General features: G+C 42.2%; 1 protein-coding gene across 2 annotated transcripts in view; it reads right to left on the bottom strand.

Moving 5' to 3' along the window:
* Positions 1–3626: 3626 nt before the first annotated feature.
* EXPH5 (exophilin 5) overlaps positions 3627–16779 on the bottom strand; it is a 39486-nt gene continuing 26333 nt past the window's right edge. For both annotated transcript variants that reach the window (XM_069808237.1, XM_069808238.1), the window contains 3 exons: positions 15227–15275; positions 13526–13652; positions 3627–11605 (listed from right to left, as the gene is read on the bottom strand). In XM_069808237.1, the coding sequence (XP_069664338.1) occupies positions 6255–11605; positions 13526–13652; positions 15227–15275 (5527 nt within the window). In that variant the 3' untranslated portion in view covers positions 3627–6254. The remainder of the gene's footprint in view (positions 11606–13525; positions 13653–15226; positions 15276–16779) is intronic.

Below are 16779 nucleotides of genomic sequence, written 5' to 3'. Positions count from 1 at the left end.
AGCCGCAGGACGCGGGCAACGGGCCGTCCCGTCCCGCGTGGGAGGGCGGGGAGAGAGAACCTTCCCCGGCAAAACCCGTGTGCGCTTGACCGTGCCGGAGGTGGGGGCCGTGCCCTGCCGAGGGGGTTCAGGCAGCCCGCACCGGCCAATGGCCCGCGGTGCCCCGCTGCCGCCCCCTGAAACGCCGCGGGGGCCGGGGGTCGGGTGGTGCCCGCTGCGGGCCGGGCCCCGGCGGCGCTTCGGCTGTGCTGCGGAACAGGGAGTGTGCCGGGTCCCGGCCTCCCCGCTGGGCTGGGGCTGGGGCTGGGGCTGGGGCCGGGGGGGCGGGCAGCGATCTGTGGGCGCCGAGCCAGGTGCCGAGCCTGTGCGCTTTCAGAGAGTCGGGGAAAATACGGTAAAGCCGGTGTGGGCGTGAGGAAGGAGCCTCAGACCCACTTGTCTGCGGGCAGGCTGCGCTGAACCCCGCCTTTTCACGTCCTGGGAGGTTTTCTTTCCCATGTCTATGGGCGCTGTGCAGGCCAAACCGAAGAGCAGATGATCTGTGTGTTCCCCGCCGCATACAACACCTCACAGTTCAGCCGGCAGCTGAATAGCTGGTCTGGAATGTAAAGAGGGAAAAATCATATTTCTCTAAAGCTTATTATTTGTTACTGCCCATGTCAGCTTATGTACAGGCAGAGATTGCTGTAAAAGGGAAAAAAAAAACCCCACCAACAACATAATTTAAAATTCCTCCTGGTTGTTTCTAGGATTTCCCACAGGGACTGTATTTAAAGGACAGAACAGGGACCCTGTTGGGACATACTGGGAGGTTGTTCCCTGCCCCTGGGCTCACCTTCCCATCCCAGGGAGGAGGCCAAGCTCACACTTCTCAGCCCAGCACCCCGTTCCAGCATGGCTCAGGCATGCACCCACGTTCAAGAGCTGAAGAGTGCTCTGGGGGCCTGTGGCTGAGATACTGCAGGTGGCCCTCATCACCACCTTGGTAATGCTTGGTGATGGGGAAAGAGGGATCATGGTGTTACTCTCTAGAAAATGTAACAACAAAGTAATTTCATGGGTTTAGAATGATGGAATGCAATTAAACAGGGAACACCTCCAATGATTTGTCTCCTAAGGTGGTTGTATCATTTTTATCAGAAGCATTTGCTGCTACTAGGAGATATTTCAGGGTGTTGGTAGATGGGGGGCTGACAAGGCTGTAGGAGAATTAAATCAAGCTTCCATGCAAGCCTGGACTTTCACATGCAAAACAATGAGAGCACAAATGAATGCTGCGTGTTTTTGAATAACATGAACTTCACATCTCTGTGCATAGAGACCATGAAAAACAGGTTCCTTGGAAGTGGAATTGTCGCGTCTGGTTTCTTCCTTGCTTTTGTCTTTAGTCTCCTAAACTCCCTCACCTCAGGTAACCACAGATCTCCACCGACATGTGGATAAATAATGTGTGATACTCCCAACAGGCAAGAGAAAACATGTATAGTGTTAATCTGGAGTTACGTATGGCTTCTTGGCTTTCCTCTCCCTCTGCAACAGCTGGGAGCACATTTGGAGAAGAAGGTGACTGGGAGTGGTCAGCATGGATGAGGTGATGGAGAGCTCCATCCCTGGGTTTGCTGATGACACCAAACAGGGGGACTAGTCGGTGTGCTTGAGGGGAGGGCTGCCATCCTGAGAGACCTGGACAGGGCGGAGGAATGGGCCATGAAATTCAACAAAATTCCTGCACTCGGGTGCCAGGGAGCAGCGAGGGTGGGCTGTACCCTGGGGAGTGGGGTTGAGGAGCACAGCACCATGGCTGGCAGCAGGGCTTCACCAGGGATGGCCCCACACCTGGAAAACAGCATCTGGGGCAGCTGAGAGGCCGCATCACCCAGGAGGCTTGTGGGGACAGGGCAGGGCTGCGGTCAGGCAGGGACATCAATCTGCAGAGTGGGATCAGGCCCTGTGAGGGGAACCAGGGTCAGACATGGCTCTGGGATGGCTGCAGGGCCCTGGGGATGTCAGCCTGCAGGTGGGGCCAGGCTTGGTGGGGCCCACGGCCAGCCAGGCAGGGCTGTGGGGAGATGGAGACCAGTGTATCACTGAGGCAGGGACTGATGGCTGCAGGCTGGGCTGAAATGTTGTCCTGGGCCATGGGCAGGGTGGGGGGAACCCTTGGGAGGGGGCGGGTTAGGGCCTGTTGGTGCCCTTGGGGCCCTGTCCCCGAGAAGAAGCCACCCCTGTGCTGGTACGGGCTGGGACCGGCTGCCGGGAGCAGCTCTGAGGGAATGGCCCTGGGGGTCCTGGTGGGGAGTGTGGGGGACGTGGGCCATTAGCAAGTCCTGGCAGCAATGACGGCCAACGGCAGCCTGGGCTGTATGAACAGGGGCAGAGCCAGAGGCCGAGGGGAGTCGTTAATCCCCCTCCACTCACTACTTGTTAGACCACATCTAGGTACTGCATCCAGCTTTGGGCTTCCCAGTAAAAGACATCAATAAACTGGATCAAATTTAGGGGAGGCCACTGAGGTGGTGGGGCTGGAGCACTGGCCCTGTGAGGAGAGGCTGGGGGAGCTGGACTTGTTCAGCCTGGAGCAGAGATGGCTTCAGGGAGGGGATGGACCTTACAGAAGCCCCCCGTGATCCTGGGGACATCATTGAGGAGATGGCGCAGGACAGAAGGACAAGAGACAACTGGCATAAGTTGACAGAAGAGAGTCAGCCTGTAACACATTTCCTCCATTAGGACAGTCTGGCAGCGGCACAGGTTGCCCAGAGAGGCTGCCCAGTCTCCATCCTCAGAGATTTTTCAAGCACCAACTGGATGAAGCCTTCAGCAGCCAGGCCTGACCTCAGAGCCGAGCCTGCTGTGAGCAGGAGGTTGGAGCAGAGACCTCCAGAGGTCCCTTCCAGCCTGAGCTACCCTGTGATGAAACCATGAGATTTCTGTCCCTTCTTTCAAATACCATTGAGATATTAGAAAGGTCAAAGGTCATCTGGGGACACAAGTGACCTAATGGGTAGACAGAGATCCAGACAGAAACACCACCTTAACTCATAAACCATGTTTCCTCTGAAACCAGGCTGACGGACTGTGTCATTGAACTCAGGTACCACATATACTGGCTGTAGTAATTAAGGTTGAAAGACTGGTGAGTCTCACACACCGTCACACTGCACGTGGCAGCCAGGCTCTGCTCAGGCCTAATCCCGGCTGAAGCCATTTTCATGTGGAGCTCATCACCTTGTAAAACTACTCATCAAATACTACACTTGGCCCCTACATGGAGTATCGGGTCCTCAAGGCAAGTTGTAGGCATATGGCTCGCTAAGGGGTTAACATGTCTGTCTACTGTAAAGATACTACTGCTGATGGAAAACTGTTTGTGTACCAGAGACTCATCAGCTGGCAGGAAAGGAGAAGGCAGCAGTAAGCACATCACCAAAGCAGCACATCCCTCCTCTGGCGTGACGGCTGCTGACAGCTGTGTGATGGACTGAGGCTGGGTGCCCCGTTTTAAAACTATGGCATCGTTTGCCATCAACATCCTGGCAACAATAGTAAGATGCTGGATTTTATTTTTTTAAATAAACTGTCAATGGCATTCACAGTAAGTGAAAAATAAACACACTACCAATACATTTTTTCATTCAAATGCAGAATTTATTTCAAACAAATAATTTTAAATATGAAAAATCCTATAAATTATGAACATTTATAGAATATACTTTTGCCAAAGAAAAAGCTTGGAAGAGCAAAGGTGTCAAAAGCCAGCTCTGCTAAACTGAATGGAGCTGATTGCTATTCAAAGGATATTTATCCCTATGTTTTCATGCAGTTGTCTGTTTTACAGACTACCATTATTCAGTGTAAATATTAGTTTACAGATCCTCAATAGGCTGCAGTCTTCCACAACTGATTTATGACCAAAAGCAGTTTTTACTTGCTTACACTGAATCAAGCCACCTAATTTCCTGTACATACATAGCACAGCAAATGAAAAAAAGTTATGCCAGCAAGGAGAGAACTTAATCCAACTTCTTGAACAGGTAGAAAATATTTACAAATAAAAATGTTCTAAACCATCCACTTCTAGTCAAGAAAAACTGTATGACCATTTACTTCCCTTGTAAACACTTATTTTATTACTCTTTACCTTATGTAGGCTGGTATTCCAAATTTTTGGATTAACATATTTTGCAGAAATGTACAGCAGCAGAAATTCCTGATACTCAACTGGTTTTATTGTCTTACTCTACAGCATCCTGTACATATAGAATAGAGCCATTTACAGAAAAACATAATTTCCCCTTAGAATACCCCATTTTACAAGATTGCAATTATGCAGTAGTTATTTCCTTCCAGGATTGCATATGTCAACGTATGTTTATATCCTTCCAAAACAGGCATGTCATAGAGATCAATTCTGACTATAAATACTATATTAGTCCTTCTATGTACAACAAAAGACAAATTACCCCAGTATAAAGTAATAATACTTATATATCGGTACAGATTTGAACTACAGACCCACTTCTTTAACGAAGTTTACAGTATAAAAAAATAAGGAATCCAGTTACCTACTACAGTATTTTCATCTTTTAGTTTCTTGTGGAGTAGTCAGTAATACAAGCATTGCTTGTTTTGTGTAAAATATATTATTTTAAAATACCAGTATACTGTCCTTCCAGTTACAAAAATATAATTATGTTCTACAGAAATTTTATTGAATTAAAAAGTGTATAAAAAATATGGATCATCATTTTAGACCATATGTGAAATTAGAAATAAAGTAGAAGTGAATGTATCATTATTTAAAAATACTATCTTCTGGCTCAGTGAGCCACTTCTGATTTTGCATAAGAATAGATCAAAGCTTAGTTAGAAATTTAATGGCCAGGGATGACTTTTGGCTACTGAGTAATAATACTACATTATTAGTGTGGCTGAAGAAGAGCCACTAGAAAACGTTTACAGCCATTCAGTTCAAAGGATAAAAAGTACCGTGATGACAGCGAGAATGGTTGAAAAATACCAAGGAAGGATGGTAATTTAGCAAAAGGCAAGAGGATTTCTTACTGGTTTTATTTACTTCGTATGTACAAACCCGCGAGTCTGTACGGTGCAGTTGCGACCCAGCCAAGTGCCCTCTCGGGCCGCCTCGGGTGGTGCTGCCCTGAAGGAGCCCAGAGGCTGCAGGTGCCTCACCCTGAGACCAGCCAAGCACAGGGGCAGCAGGAGAACTTAGGGATGTAACAAGTTGTATTGGTTATGGTTGTCTTCCCACTATTAGGGCAACTTAGGATCCAACCTATGAGGTTTATATAGGAAATAAACAGGGTAAATATTTTTACATTTTTGCATGGGTTGAAGTGTCAGATTGCTAATCCAAATTAACCCATTCCTAAGTCAAAGGCAGAAATCTGGCCATTCATCTCAATTTTAGCCAAAGCTGTGCCAGTTATTAATTTCCCATGTCTGAAAAGCAGATTTCCATGCTCAGCTGTGTTTCTTAACACCCTCAGGAATTTCAGTGAGTTCTCCAGTGCTGTGCCCTTTGCTGAGCTGTCTCCCAGGCACTAGCAGCACTTCTGCAACTCACATTGCTCATTGCTCTTGCAATGCTGAGGAGAAAAATCCTGGTGTGGAATCTGCCTCAACTGCATAGCAGAACAAGCACCACCAGGGACATTACTGCTACACTTCCCAGGAATGCAGAAAAAGAACATTCATACACAATATGCTGTAAAATGCTGAACAGGTTTCGTTTTGTGGGGTGTTTGTTGGGTGGGATGGATTGGCATTATATTGCTTGATCTGGCAAATGAGGAAAACTGGAGAAACAGCAATTTATAAGCAAAGTAACCTCTAGGTTTTCTGTTAGGTCTTGTAAGAAAAAGTAGCTCAAGCCAGAATTTATCCATTCCAGCACTGCGTAGCTGGCAGGAGCCTAAGCCACTGCTTGCTGACTCAGAGGAAAGCCATCTCTGGAGTTACACTGCCCGAAGCTCCACAGTTGTTTACCTTCTATTATTTTGGGAAGGCATTTTTTTAACATTCTTTTTCCCTGCTAGGAGAAACAAGTATGTGGCTTCACCATTGTTAAGACAAAAGTCAAATGCTCAAGCTAACACGACATACTAACTTCTTTAAAATTAATGAAGTTGTACCAATTTATAGCAGCACAAGAACTGGCTTGAAGTATTTTAGGTGTTTTTGCCTGCCCAGAAACTACTGAGCTATCCTGCCATCTTAGTACCATGGGCCCTTCATAGCTCTGATTCTTTATCTATCTCATCTAGGTAGTATTCGTCATCGGTAGTGGTATCACTGTCTGAGTCCGAATAAGCTGCTGGGTCTTCCCGATAGACATCAGTCAGCTCTCGGGGGGATGAAGCAGCCGATGACATTTTGCTCTCAGCAGAACTTGAGCTCAAAAGCTCAGCCCTGTTTATAGAAGGGGTCTCTCTATCTCTGAGAGCACCAGGGTTATTAAGAAGACAAGGTCTCCATAATCGCCCTTCTGTGAGTGACCTCTTGATATTTTCCAGGAAAGCCAACTGTTGTTCTTTGCCAAATATACCAAATTCAACAGAAGGATACATCAAATTCCTAGTGCTGTAACATTTTTCATCGTCCGATGCCCAGTTTTCATTTTCATCACAAGACAACAGCTCTGAGTAAGATTTAAATCTCCTCCCACGTATACCATCTTTTGTCAGAATATTGCTTCCCAAGGTGAAGGTCTCACAGGAATCTCGAGCACAAATACTCTCAGAAAGGTGACGCTCACGCTGACTTTTGGCATGACTCTTGCGCAACTGATGGCTATGCAAGTTAGCATTTTTTAAACTAGCAGACTGACAGGTATTTTGACACCGACCAAGCACTGTCCAGGAAGTCAAGTTTTGTTCTGGACATGTGTCTGCCTGCAAGCAGCTACTTACATATGTGTTTGAGTTTTTGTCAGTTAGAAGTGGCAAGGGAGGACTGCAGGCATGACTGCTAGCTCTTCTTTTCTCATCATCCAGTGGGTCTGATGTAGTAGCACTGGGGGAGATGGGCTGGCTTTTGCTTTCTAACCTGAGATCAGATGTTTGGGAATTCTTATTTCTTGTGGTTACCGTTTTATCTGGAAATAGGGTTGTAAGACTTGGCATATTTTCCACTTTCACCGCAGTTTTTCTGGGACTGATGGCTTCCTTCTGGGTGTATGAGCTTGTAAAAGACTTCCAATTGTTATTAACAAGGAAAGAAGGATCATTCTGATTTTCAGTCGTCTTATTCTCAGCTGTTCTTGGTCTTGGCGTATTCTTGTCATGGTCCAGACTGTGATTCTGATTTTCATTGTCCAGCTGCAGGAATGGCTGATGGGAATCTGTTGAAATCAATGAGTCAAGGGACATGTTGACCTCCAAAGAAGTGGCACTTCCATTGTTCTGTGAAAAAATGTTACTTATATGTGGTTTAGGGGGTAAATTTTTACTTGAAAATTTTCGACTTGTTTTGTAAACAGCTGCAAGTTTATTTTTAATTGAAGGTCTGTTTTTCCTTTTTTCTATATCTTTGACTTTGTCTCTTATGCAGTCAGAGAGAAGCTTGTTCTCATCTTCTGCACTCTCTGTTCTCTTCTGATCTTGTGTAACCCTGAGGACTTTATCTTTACAGTTAATGTTCAGGCTGCCTTCACTGTACCTCTCTGATTCCTGCAAACCAGTATAATCTTTACCTATCTGAGTACTCTGTGAGTTTTGCTCTTTTTTAATTTTTGATTTCTTTAATTCATCTGTATCTGTGCTAACCACTTCATCTAGCTGAAGTAATGGATCAGCACTGGAAGCTGTGCTTACCTCAGATGCTTTGTTCTGAGACTCTGAAAGCACTTTGCTACAAGAGTTGAAATAATTTGCATTTTTTCTTGAACTGTCAGCCCTTAACTGCAGTCCACTACATTTATTATTATATAGAGGGGTGGTTTGGTGTAGGAAATTTACTCTCTGTTTGACTTCGGTACTATCCCTGTACGTATCTTCCACAGGAGGAAGTGGCACATCAGCACGTTCTGTGTTACTGTTCCTTCCAAGGGAACTCTTCTCTTCTGGGTGGAGGAGTAAACTGTTCAGATTTTTATTGGTGTTCACTTTAAGGGGCTGACAGCAGTTTTCAGAGTTTCCCTTCTGTATAATATTTTTATTTGTTGAAGTAGAATACAAAGGATTCTCTAAACGTCTGCCTGGCTTGGGAAGGGTTGATAAAGTGGACATCAGCGGTGTGGCTGTTTGTAAAATGTCCTTCTTTTCTTTTAGACATATTTCTGTATTTTGGCTGCTTGAAGCATCAGACATGGCCTTACCTGACTTAGCCACTATTGCAGTGGATTGTGGACCACCAAAAGAAATTTCTTTTGTCACCATGTCTGAAAGCACATTTTCTGCTAATGAAAGATCTGCTGAACCATCTTTCCCACTAGGTACCATACTCACTGACTTTGAAGTACATATCTTCTCAGAGCTAGGAGATAAGTGGGTATTCTCTTCTTCACTATCAACAGCAGTTCCTAAGTTCTGAGGTGTGACCAGACCGGAAGATACTTGGTCAGATGAATATGAAGGCACCTCTTTTTCCAAAGTACTGGGGAAAAAAACATTTGCTAAACTCACATGACCTTCATTTTTCTTGTTTTGTATTCTTGGTGACTGAGCATTTTCTTTGGGACAAGGTAAATCTGCATCCTCTGAATTATCTCTAAAGAGGTTACAAAATGTTCTTGAATGCCTTCGTGGTAATGTGTAATAAATTGAAACTAGTTCATGATACTTGACATGATCTTCATCAACACAAACTGTAAATGTGCTTGTAGTTTTATATTTCTGCAAAAAATTTCCCCTCTCCTTATAATCTGAAAACACAGAGGATTCTCTTCTGCTTAGATGTTTACATCTGTCTGTCAGTTCAACTGATGTACTACTACTTACTGAATCATTAGGACTTTTGGTTAAAGGACTGGGGTAATCTTTTTCTTTGTTACTTGTAGCAGTATTTAATGATGCTGAAGTTAAAAAGGAATGTTTTGAGTCTAAACAAGACACATCTCTTTTCTTAGAACAAAAGGCATCAGCTCTACATGGAGTTTCAGACCTTAAACAATCGTATGTTGTTCTACTTTCTCTAGGTAAAGAGATGGGCGTATCTGACATAATACTACCAGCAATGCTAGCTGATTTTCTAGGCAAAGTGTAATAAATAACAAGCGGGTCAGGAGATTTAAGGCTGTTTCTGCCAGGGGAGCCAGTAATGCTGCAGCTACTGGTATGTCTCAGCAAGCTGTCTTGCTTGTGAAGCCTTTCAATACAAGGTGAATTACTCCTTATTTTTCCGCTTTCTTTTTCAAGGCAAAAATAACTTAAACTATGTTCAGAGGTCTTGGGGTCTCCATCAAAGCTATGCGTATAAATATTTCCAGAATTTCCATTTTGTGGAGAACTAGTAGTAAATTGTCCATTAGAGTCCTTAGTAACTAAAGTGCTTGTATTTTGCAGTGCTTTCTGTGAAATCTTTTTGTAAACACCTATTCTGCTCACTTGACCTGTTTTTCCACCTTCTCCTTGAGATTCAGTAACTGTGCAATTTACTGAAGAACTAGTTAGCGTTCCTAAACATTTAGAAATGTGTTTATAAGAAAGTGCTTGTGGAGAACTTTGTGAGGAGCTAGATGAACATTCAGGAGGACAGGACAACATGCCTTGGCAGTTTGCTAATTTTTCAATGGATGGAGCAGAAGCAACATTCAGCAGTGAGGACTGCCTCTTTGGAGTAGCTTGGTTAATGGCTTCTGCACTCTGATTATCCTGTTTGATGCTCTCTCTTTTTGCTGCGTAATGCAGATTATGTTGCTGTTCCTTCTCACTTGGAAGGAAAGGTTCCTTCCTGCTCTCATCAGCTGGCAAAATACAGGGAGGCTGACTAAACACACTGTTGGGTGGGCAATTGTTTTCCTTCATTTGTACATTTCTTTTATCACCATTTGATGTATACATTTTTGCAGTATCTCCTCTGGCAGTGATTTGGGTTTGTCTCTTTGATCTCATTGTGTTAAAGAGAGATGCATCACATTGCAACATGGCAGAAGCAGGGCTATTAGAGGGAAAACTCTGGGTGTTGATGTAGTTTGTATCTGCTCGTTGAGAAACTGACTGTAACGGCATGTCTTCACCTGGCAGTTTCATACCTGCAACCTTTTCTAGTTGTGTAAAGTGTGCCTTAGTATTTCTTTGGGTAACGATGACTGAATTCCTGTTCAGTCCTATAGGTTTTGTTTGGTCCTTTGAATTAGGAAAGACTGACTCATCAGTTCTGATACTAGATGAAGAAACTGAAGAGTTACAACTTAGCCAAGGCTGACAGCCCTCAGTGACTTCTGAAAAAGTTCTATTTGCACTTCTTGTTATCCTTTTGATATTCGTATTTTCTGGAGAATACACGTGAAAATCATTCTGCAGGTGCTGTGAACCAAACTTGGCATTCTTTGCATGTGCCCACTGCTGGTCATTTAAATTCGCCATAATCACTTCAAAGCTGGCATCAGGGGAAATAAATGTTTCATCACTGTAGTACTGAGGAATATCAGCCCAAGAAGGATAGCTGTCTTTTCTTCCATAAGAATTTTTTTGGTTTGCATACAACTTACCATGAGAAGAAATGTCTCTATAGTAGGATCTAGAGAGATTATTTTCTGATTTGTATAAAGGATAATTTTCCCAGTTATCAAGGGACAATGGAGAAGTAGCTTTGTCAGGGCAACTAACTCTACTAAAGCAATTACTGCTTGAAATAGATCTTCTGTAGTGGTGTTTTGAGTGGTAACATGAGTATTTCTTGGTTTCTTGCAAAGAACTAGGATATCTACCATGGTCCGTAGCATGAAACTCTGTCAGTGATTGGGTTCTAAACATTTTTTCTTGAGTTGATGTTTGTCCAGGAGAGTCTGTTGTGTTGTTCCATACAATAGAAGACAGAGGAATTCTCTTTGGGTTCTGCCGACCAAACCTTGGTAAAAAACCATTGTTGCTCTCCCTTGTGAACGGATATTGTAAACTAGATGCTGATAGCTGGTCAGAAGATACTAATGATGGACATCTCTGAAGGGAACATACAGAGTAACTTCTGCCAGCAGTATCCCTGTTCATACAACTCTTGTGCCTAAATCCACTGTTCTGTGTTATGGAAGGAGTATATAAGCTACCTTCTGAAGACCGTCCAAAAGAAACGGAAGACATCCTGCTGCTTAGCAGACGAGAATTTCCATTGACTGGATCACCATATTTGTAATCTTCCTGAAAGGCTGTCTGGTGCCAGTTTATATATGCACTGTGTAATTTCCTTGGTCTGATGAAAATCTTGTGTTCATCTTTGGCTCTTATTGTTCTCAGTCCATCTGGGAAAAATGTGCTAGGCATGTCACTCCAGTCATTTCTGTGTTGCCCTCTACTAACAGTCTGCCTCTTTGAAGTAGGGAATGCACTACTGTATTGGACATTTGATGCATTGCTAGTAGAAACTGTCCTGTCCAATGGGTCTTGGGCTTGTTCCTGGGCCAGCTGGTCATCCAGATCATTTAGAACTGCACAGGAAAAAAAAGGTACTTGGTTTTGTTTTAATTATCTTCTGATATTTATGTTAAAAAGTTTAATGTACTACATTAATAATCAGAACTGGTTTTGAAAGGAGCCATCTTCTCAGCATTCAAAACCCTTCCCAAACCAAACCTTCTTCCTCCACAGGACCTTTCAGCAGTTACCCATTATGACTACAAGGAAAAGAATGTGCTGCTCCATGAATGATCTTAAAACTGTTCTTTATGTAAATGTTAGTCTTTATGCTATTTAAAAGAAAAACAAAACAATTTGAAGTCTGAATTCTTACTCACACACTATATATGTGTGTGTGCGTAAACTTTCCAAACCTAGTTTGTAAGCAAAAAATCCCTGAAAACAATTCACTAAGCAAACATGGACCTTTCTGTATGTTCACAAAGCACAATTATGATGTAACTGTAAGAATACACAGAATCTTGCAAACCATCAAACAAGCATATTCAGTAGTCTGGCAAGTCCACTGTTTGTTTCTTTCAGAAAAGAAGTTCTCCACTAAACTGTAGCTTATTACTTTAAAATGAGCACCGAAAAATGGTATTTTCTGTATAAAAAAGGCTAATAGTTAGGAACTCGTGATTCATTCTAGCAACAAAGCTGTATTTATATAGGTAGACAGTCTCATGAACTGGAATTAAACACTATACACCTTAGTTAACCAAGATATTCAGCCATAAGACTAAGTGACAGCAGTGTATTTAAAGTATTTTTATTGGCAAAAAATATAATGCCTTTGCTAATTGTATTCTTTTTGTATTTTGAAAACAGCACACATCAGATATAAACACAAATGGATATTGCTGTTCTGTTACAGCATTTCCTAATCCATTTAAATAAAAAAGACTGACTGATCAGTCATTACAGATCTGTGCTAATAGTACAGAATCATTAAGAAAGCATTGCTAGGTATGTATAGTTGGAATAAAAAAGTTGATATAAAAGTACTAAATTTTTAAATTTTTCTAAGTTTCTCTTCAGCACAAAAGAGAGAATACTGCTGAGAGAGTCAGTTCAGAACACAAAAAAAGACGAGTTGTTTCTGAGTCTTCCATTTGGAGGAGATCAGCTAAGCTATGTACGGTTTTTCTCTGTCAGTGGGCAAGTGTGCACAGTTGTGACTGACACCCAAAAGCAGTGACAGGCATGTGAGTTTCAGAACCACAGCCCACCAAGCAGTGCTCTCCCCTTCCAGCACTGCCAACTCACCCACTGCTTCCTGATCATGCTTTCAATCTGTGATCTCTTGTAATTTAGGGTGATAAAAAGTAATATTCATGGACATTTTTTTGCATAGATCTGAGAAAGTTTATGGAAGAACACCTTGGTATTCCCATAGGCTGGGTCTGATCTTGCCTCGCTTCCCAGCAGTAAGGAAAAAAAAAAAAAAAAAAAAGGACCAGCAACTTTCGACTGGTGCTATAAAGGGTCCCTGAAAGCTAACTGAATGCCATAATGCCTGTTGCTTCCATGGTCTGAGGCTTTGCAATTCATAAAACCAGGCCCAGTAATTCATCATTATCAAAATTATGCATGCAGGAAATTGGGATGAAATTCTTCTTGCGTAACTGTTATGTCTGCATCTAAAGGATGCAATATGGGCTCCTGTCACAATCAGCAGAGCGAAAGGTACGCTTTCAAGGTGTGATTCTTCTGAACTGGATCTGTATGAGATGAAATGCACTCTAAGAGTGACCAGTGACACATCTTGAAGTCAATGTCAGAGTAGACATTCTGCTGTCAGACAAAGCCAGCAAAAAGTAGCCACTATGCTAGAAAGTAATGAGCCATATCTTTACAGCCTATGCTTTTGCAGGAAATTCTCTGAAGCCAGTCACCACAGTCACTTCTGGTAACAATAATATCAGAACAAAGTAAAGACACACACTTACCACTGAAAACCTCCTTCTCTAGCTGTTCATTCCATTCCTGTGTACTTTTCTCCATCATTTCATTTTGGTTTGCATCAAAAGAATGACCACTTGTTTCAGTTGACATTGGGGAATGACACATTTCAGCCTGTTAAAAATTGTAAGGCAACATTTTAGGTCTAAATGTGGGTTCAAATCACGTTTCATGTGTTACATCACAAATCGTGTCACAAGTCACAGAGGTCAGTAAATTCTTTGTGGGTCCATTAAATACTGTATTATTAAAATATACAACTGAGGATTGTAAAGTTGCATGCATTTTAGAGACTTTTACATATGTATTAAGGAGATTTGCTCATCTTGTCCTCATACTGTAGTATGTTTTGGATACATGAGTTATAATGACCTTATAATAAGGGGCACAGTTTACTTATTTTTTTGATATGCATACTTATTGCATTGTATCTCTTAATTTAGTTTTCCCTAATCACTTCTTCCTTGACCAGCACATTTTAGAATTCACACACTGACCTCCCAACAGAGATTTAATAATTTAACACCATAGTCAACTTTCATATTGCATGACAGCACTTTAGGGGGCTGTGATAAATTACCTTAGCAGTGAGGAAAATGTCATCCTATTCCCCATCTGAGTTTAGTTTACATGTTAAGCTGGAGAGGTTCCTATCCCATCCATATTTCTCTCAGCTCACAGTCTCAGACAGTAGAAGTGCAGAAGACTGCTGAACTGCTGACTTATTTTAGCTGAGACTCTTCCTCCTTTTTTTTAATAAAACCCCTTACCACTTTTTAGTTCTCAATATTCATAATATTTTGCTTGTCTAGCTATAATAGTCCATTTATATAATTGGCAGCATTCTCTGATATGATCTTTGTTCAGTCATATATTAATACAGATTATCCCTTTGTTTTTGAAATATGAGAGAAGGGAGGTGGCCAATTTACCTCCTCTATACCTTTGATTATATACTGTATAGTTTCTTAGTCCCCTCTGTGGTTATACCACACAACTGAAGAGGAGGAAAGACATGTTAGTAATACAGGCCAATAAAGTAGTTAAAGTAGCAAATATCACCCTTGGAGGAAATCTGTTTATTTCAACAGCATGCACTTAAATTACATCAGAAATAAATCTGTCGTTTCATCCTTAAACTGAGCTTGTGCTTGTAAAATGCAACATTCAGCCAAAAAATAACTTCCTACTGTCAAAATTTACATTTACATGGTAATTCTACAGATGGAAATGTTGCAGGAGAGGCTCTAGCTTACTGCCTGCCCAAGTCAGCTCCTCTTTTTCACCCTTGTACAAATTAAAAGAAACAAAGTAAATACACTAGATTATTTATTCAGTGTGAGTTTTGACCTATTTGCAGGTTGGTTACAGTTGCCAAAACATGTGAGGGTTTTGGCCTAGGAAATTATCCCTGCAATTATTACCTCATTAGGAGAAAACTGAAACCTGATCAGAGCTAGACTTGGGGCTTAGCTAGGAAAGCTTTGGACTTGCGTAGTTAACAGGGCAAGCTCATTCTATTGCATTCAACAGGTTCACAACAGAGACATTTCACTCGGTGTTTAAAACAAGAACAGCAAGAACACTATTTAAACAGGCATTATATCAACAGCCTAAACAAAGGAGACCAGTTTTTGAAAAATCTGTGGTTTAAACATCGCTTACAATAACGTTGATAAGCTACTTACCGTTGCCATTTCTTCTGCTTTCGAAGATGAGCTAGCAGAATTGTCATATCTGTAGACAGAAGGATTTAAACGTTGGCTTTGAAAAGAAACATGATGTAATTTTACCAGGTAGTAAATATCCAGCATTTTCTCTTTAACAACTATTGAGAAGCATCTGAAAATAAGACTGCTCTATGAAGAATCCATCCTCCCCTCCCCAAAAATCCTGCCAACAAGAAAATGCTGGGGAAATACACCATTCATTTTGGCCTTGTCAGCTTGCAAATGTTGTAGCTGCACAGCCAAGAATGAACTCAACCTAGTGATATCTCAATGTCTGGAACAGCCATAAAGTAATTGTTTCAATCCAGCATTACAACAAGATGGTATTACTTCTTTTTCCAAACAACAATAATTTAGTAGGTACTACAAATAGCTGAAGTTAACTCCTTGTAAATCTGTAAGTGGTTTGCATCTGCAATTCTACTGTTTTTCTCTTCCATTTCAACCTGCTCAGACACAGAGCTGTGCTCTGCCCCTGCGAAGGAGAGACAGACAGCAGATTATTCTTGGAGTGAACTTTGGGACTTGCTGCTACTCACCCAAAACAGCCTTTATTTACCAATTTTTAACACATGGTAGAAGGCTCATCTGCTGTCCTAAGCTATATAGGACTGCAAGGGCTTGGCAGAGAACTGGCTAGAGCATCTGTGAGTAATGCAGTGGTTAGAACAAGCCGAGAAGCCCTGAACATAAAAGGTATTCTGTTCTATGGATGACTTGCAGACATACAAATACAAAATAAACTAAAGAAACAAGAACAGGACTTGACTTCACTGAGTCTATTCGAGTCTGCAGATCCTTATTTTAGAACTAAGCAAACCAAGTCCCTTCAGAAGCCCTGATGGAAACGTTGCTCAGCTTGTGGTTATTGCCAGTTCTTCCTTGTCTCAGAAACTGTTTTTTCTCAGGAAGTTAATTCTTGAGGGAAAGTGAAGTAGGGAAAGACGGTTCTGCTCAGTCCTGTTTGTCTCAAAGTCTTTTTGAATGACCTTGTTCTTAGGCTCTTAAAACCTTCTTGGGCTCAGGTAGACTACTTTATTGTGCTTCCACAGCAAGTATAAACCGGCTTGTTGGCAGGTTCTTTGTGGCCCAGCCTTTCCTCCTAAAGTGCTTTGTCATTTGTTTGCAATGTGCTTGCAGGCAGGGAAGAACAGTTGAAAGGTGCAATTTGTTTTTGCTTCTGTAATTGTGAACTGTAAAACCAGGATTCCTCTCTGACATGGGGTCCAACTGAAACCAAAGGAAACAAGCCTGTTGACCCCAGTGGGCTTAGGATCTGGCCACACAATCTGAATCCAAAATTCCTAATTTTTCCTTGTAGCACTGAATATGAACAGCCATTAATTCAGTGGGTTACCGCTCCCTGTGAATGAAGTTTACTGAACCAGGACTCAGAGACGTATGTAGCTCTTCCTTTAAACTAAAATAATGTTGAATATGTTTTAATGCTTCTACAACAAATTAGAAATGAAACTTACGTTTCAGAGTTTTTACAATGATTTCCTGCAAAC

Source organism: Haliaeetus albicilla, chromosome 20 (genome assembly GCF_947461875.1).
Source record: "Haliaeetus albicilla chromosome 20, bHalAlb1.1, whole genome shotgun sequence".
NCBI lineage: Eukaryota > Metazoa > Chordata > Aves > Accipitriformes > Accipitridae > Haliaeetus > Haliaeetus albicilla.
The sequence above is the reverse complement of the archived record's forward strand: the minus strand, read 5'-3'. Positions and strand labels throughout refer to the sequence as shown.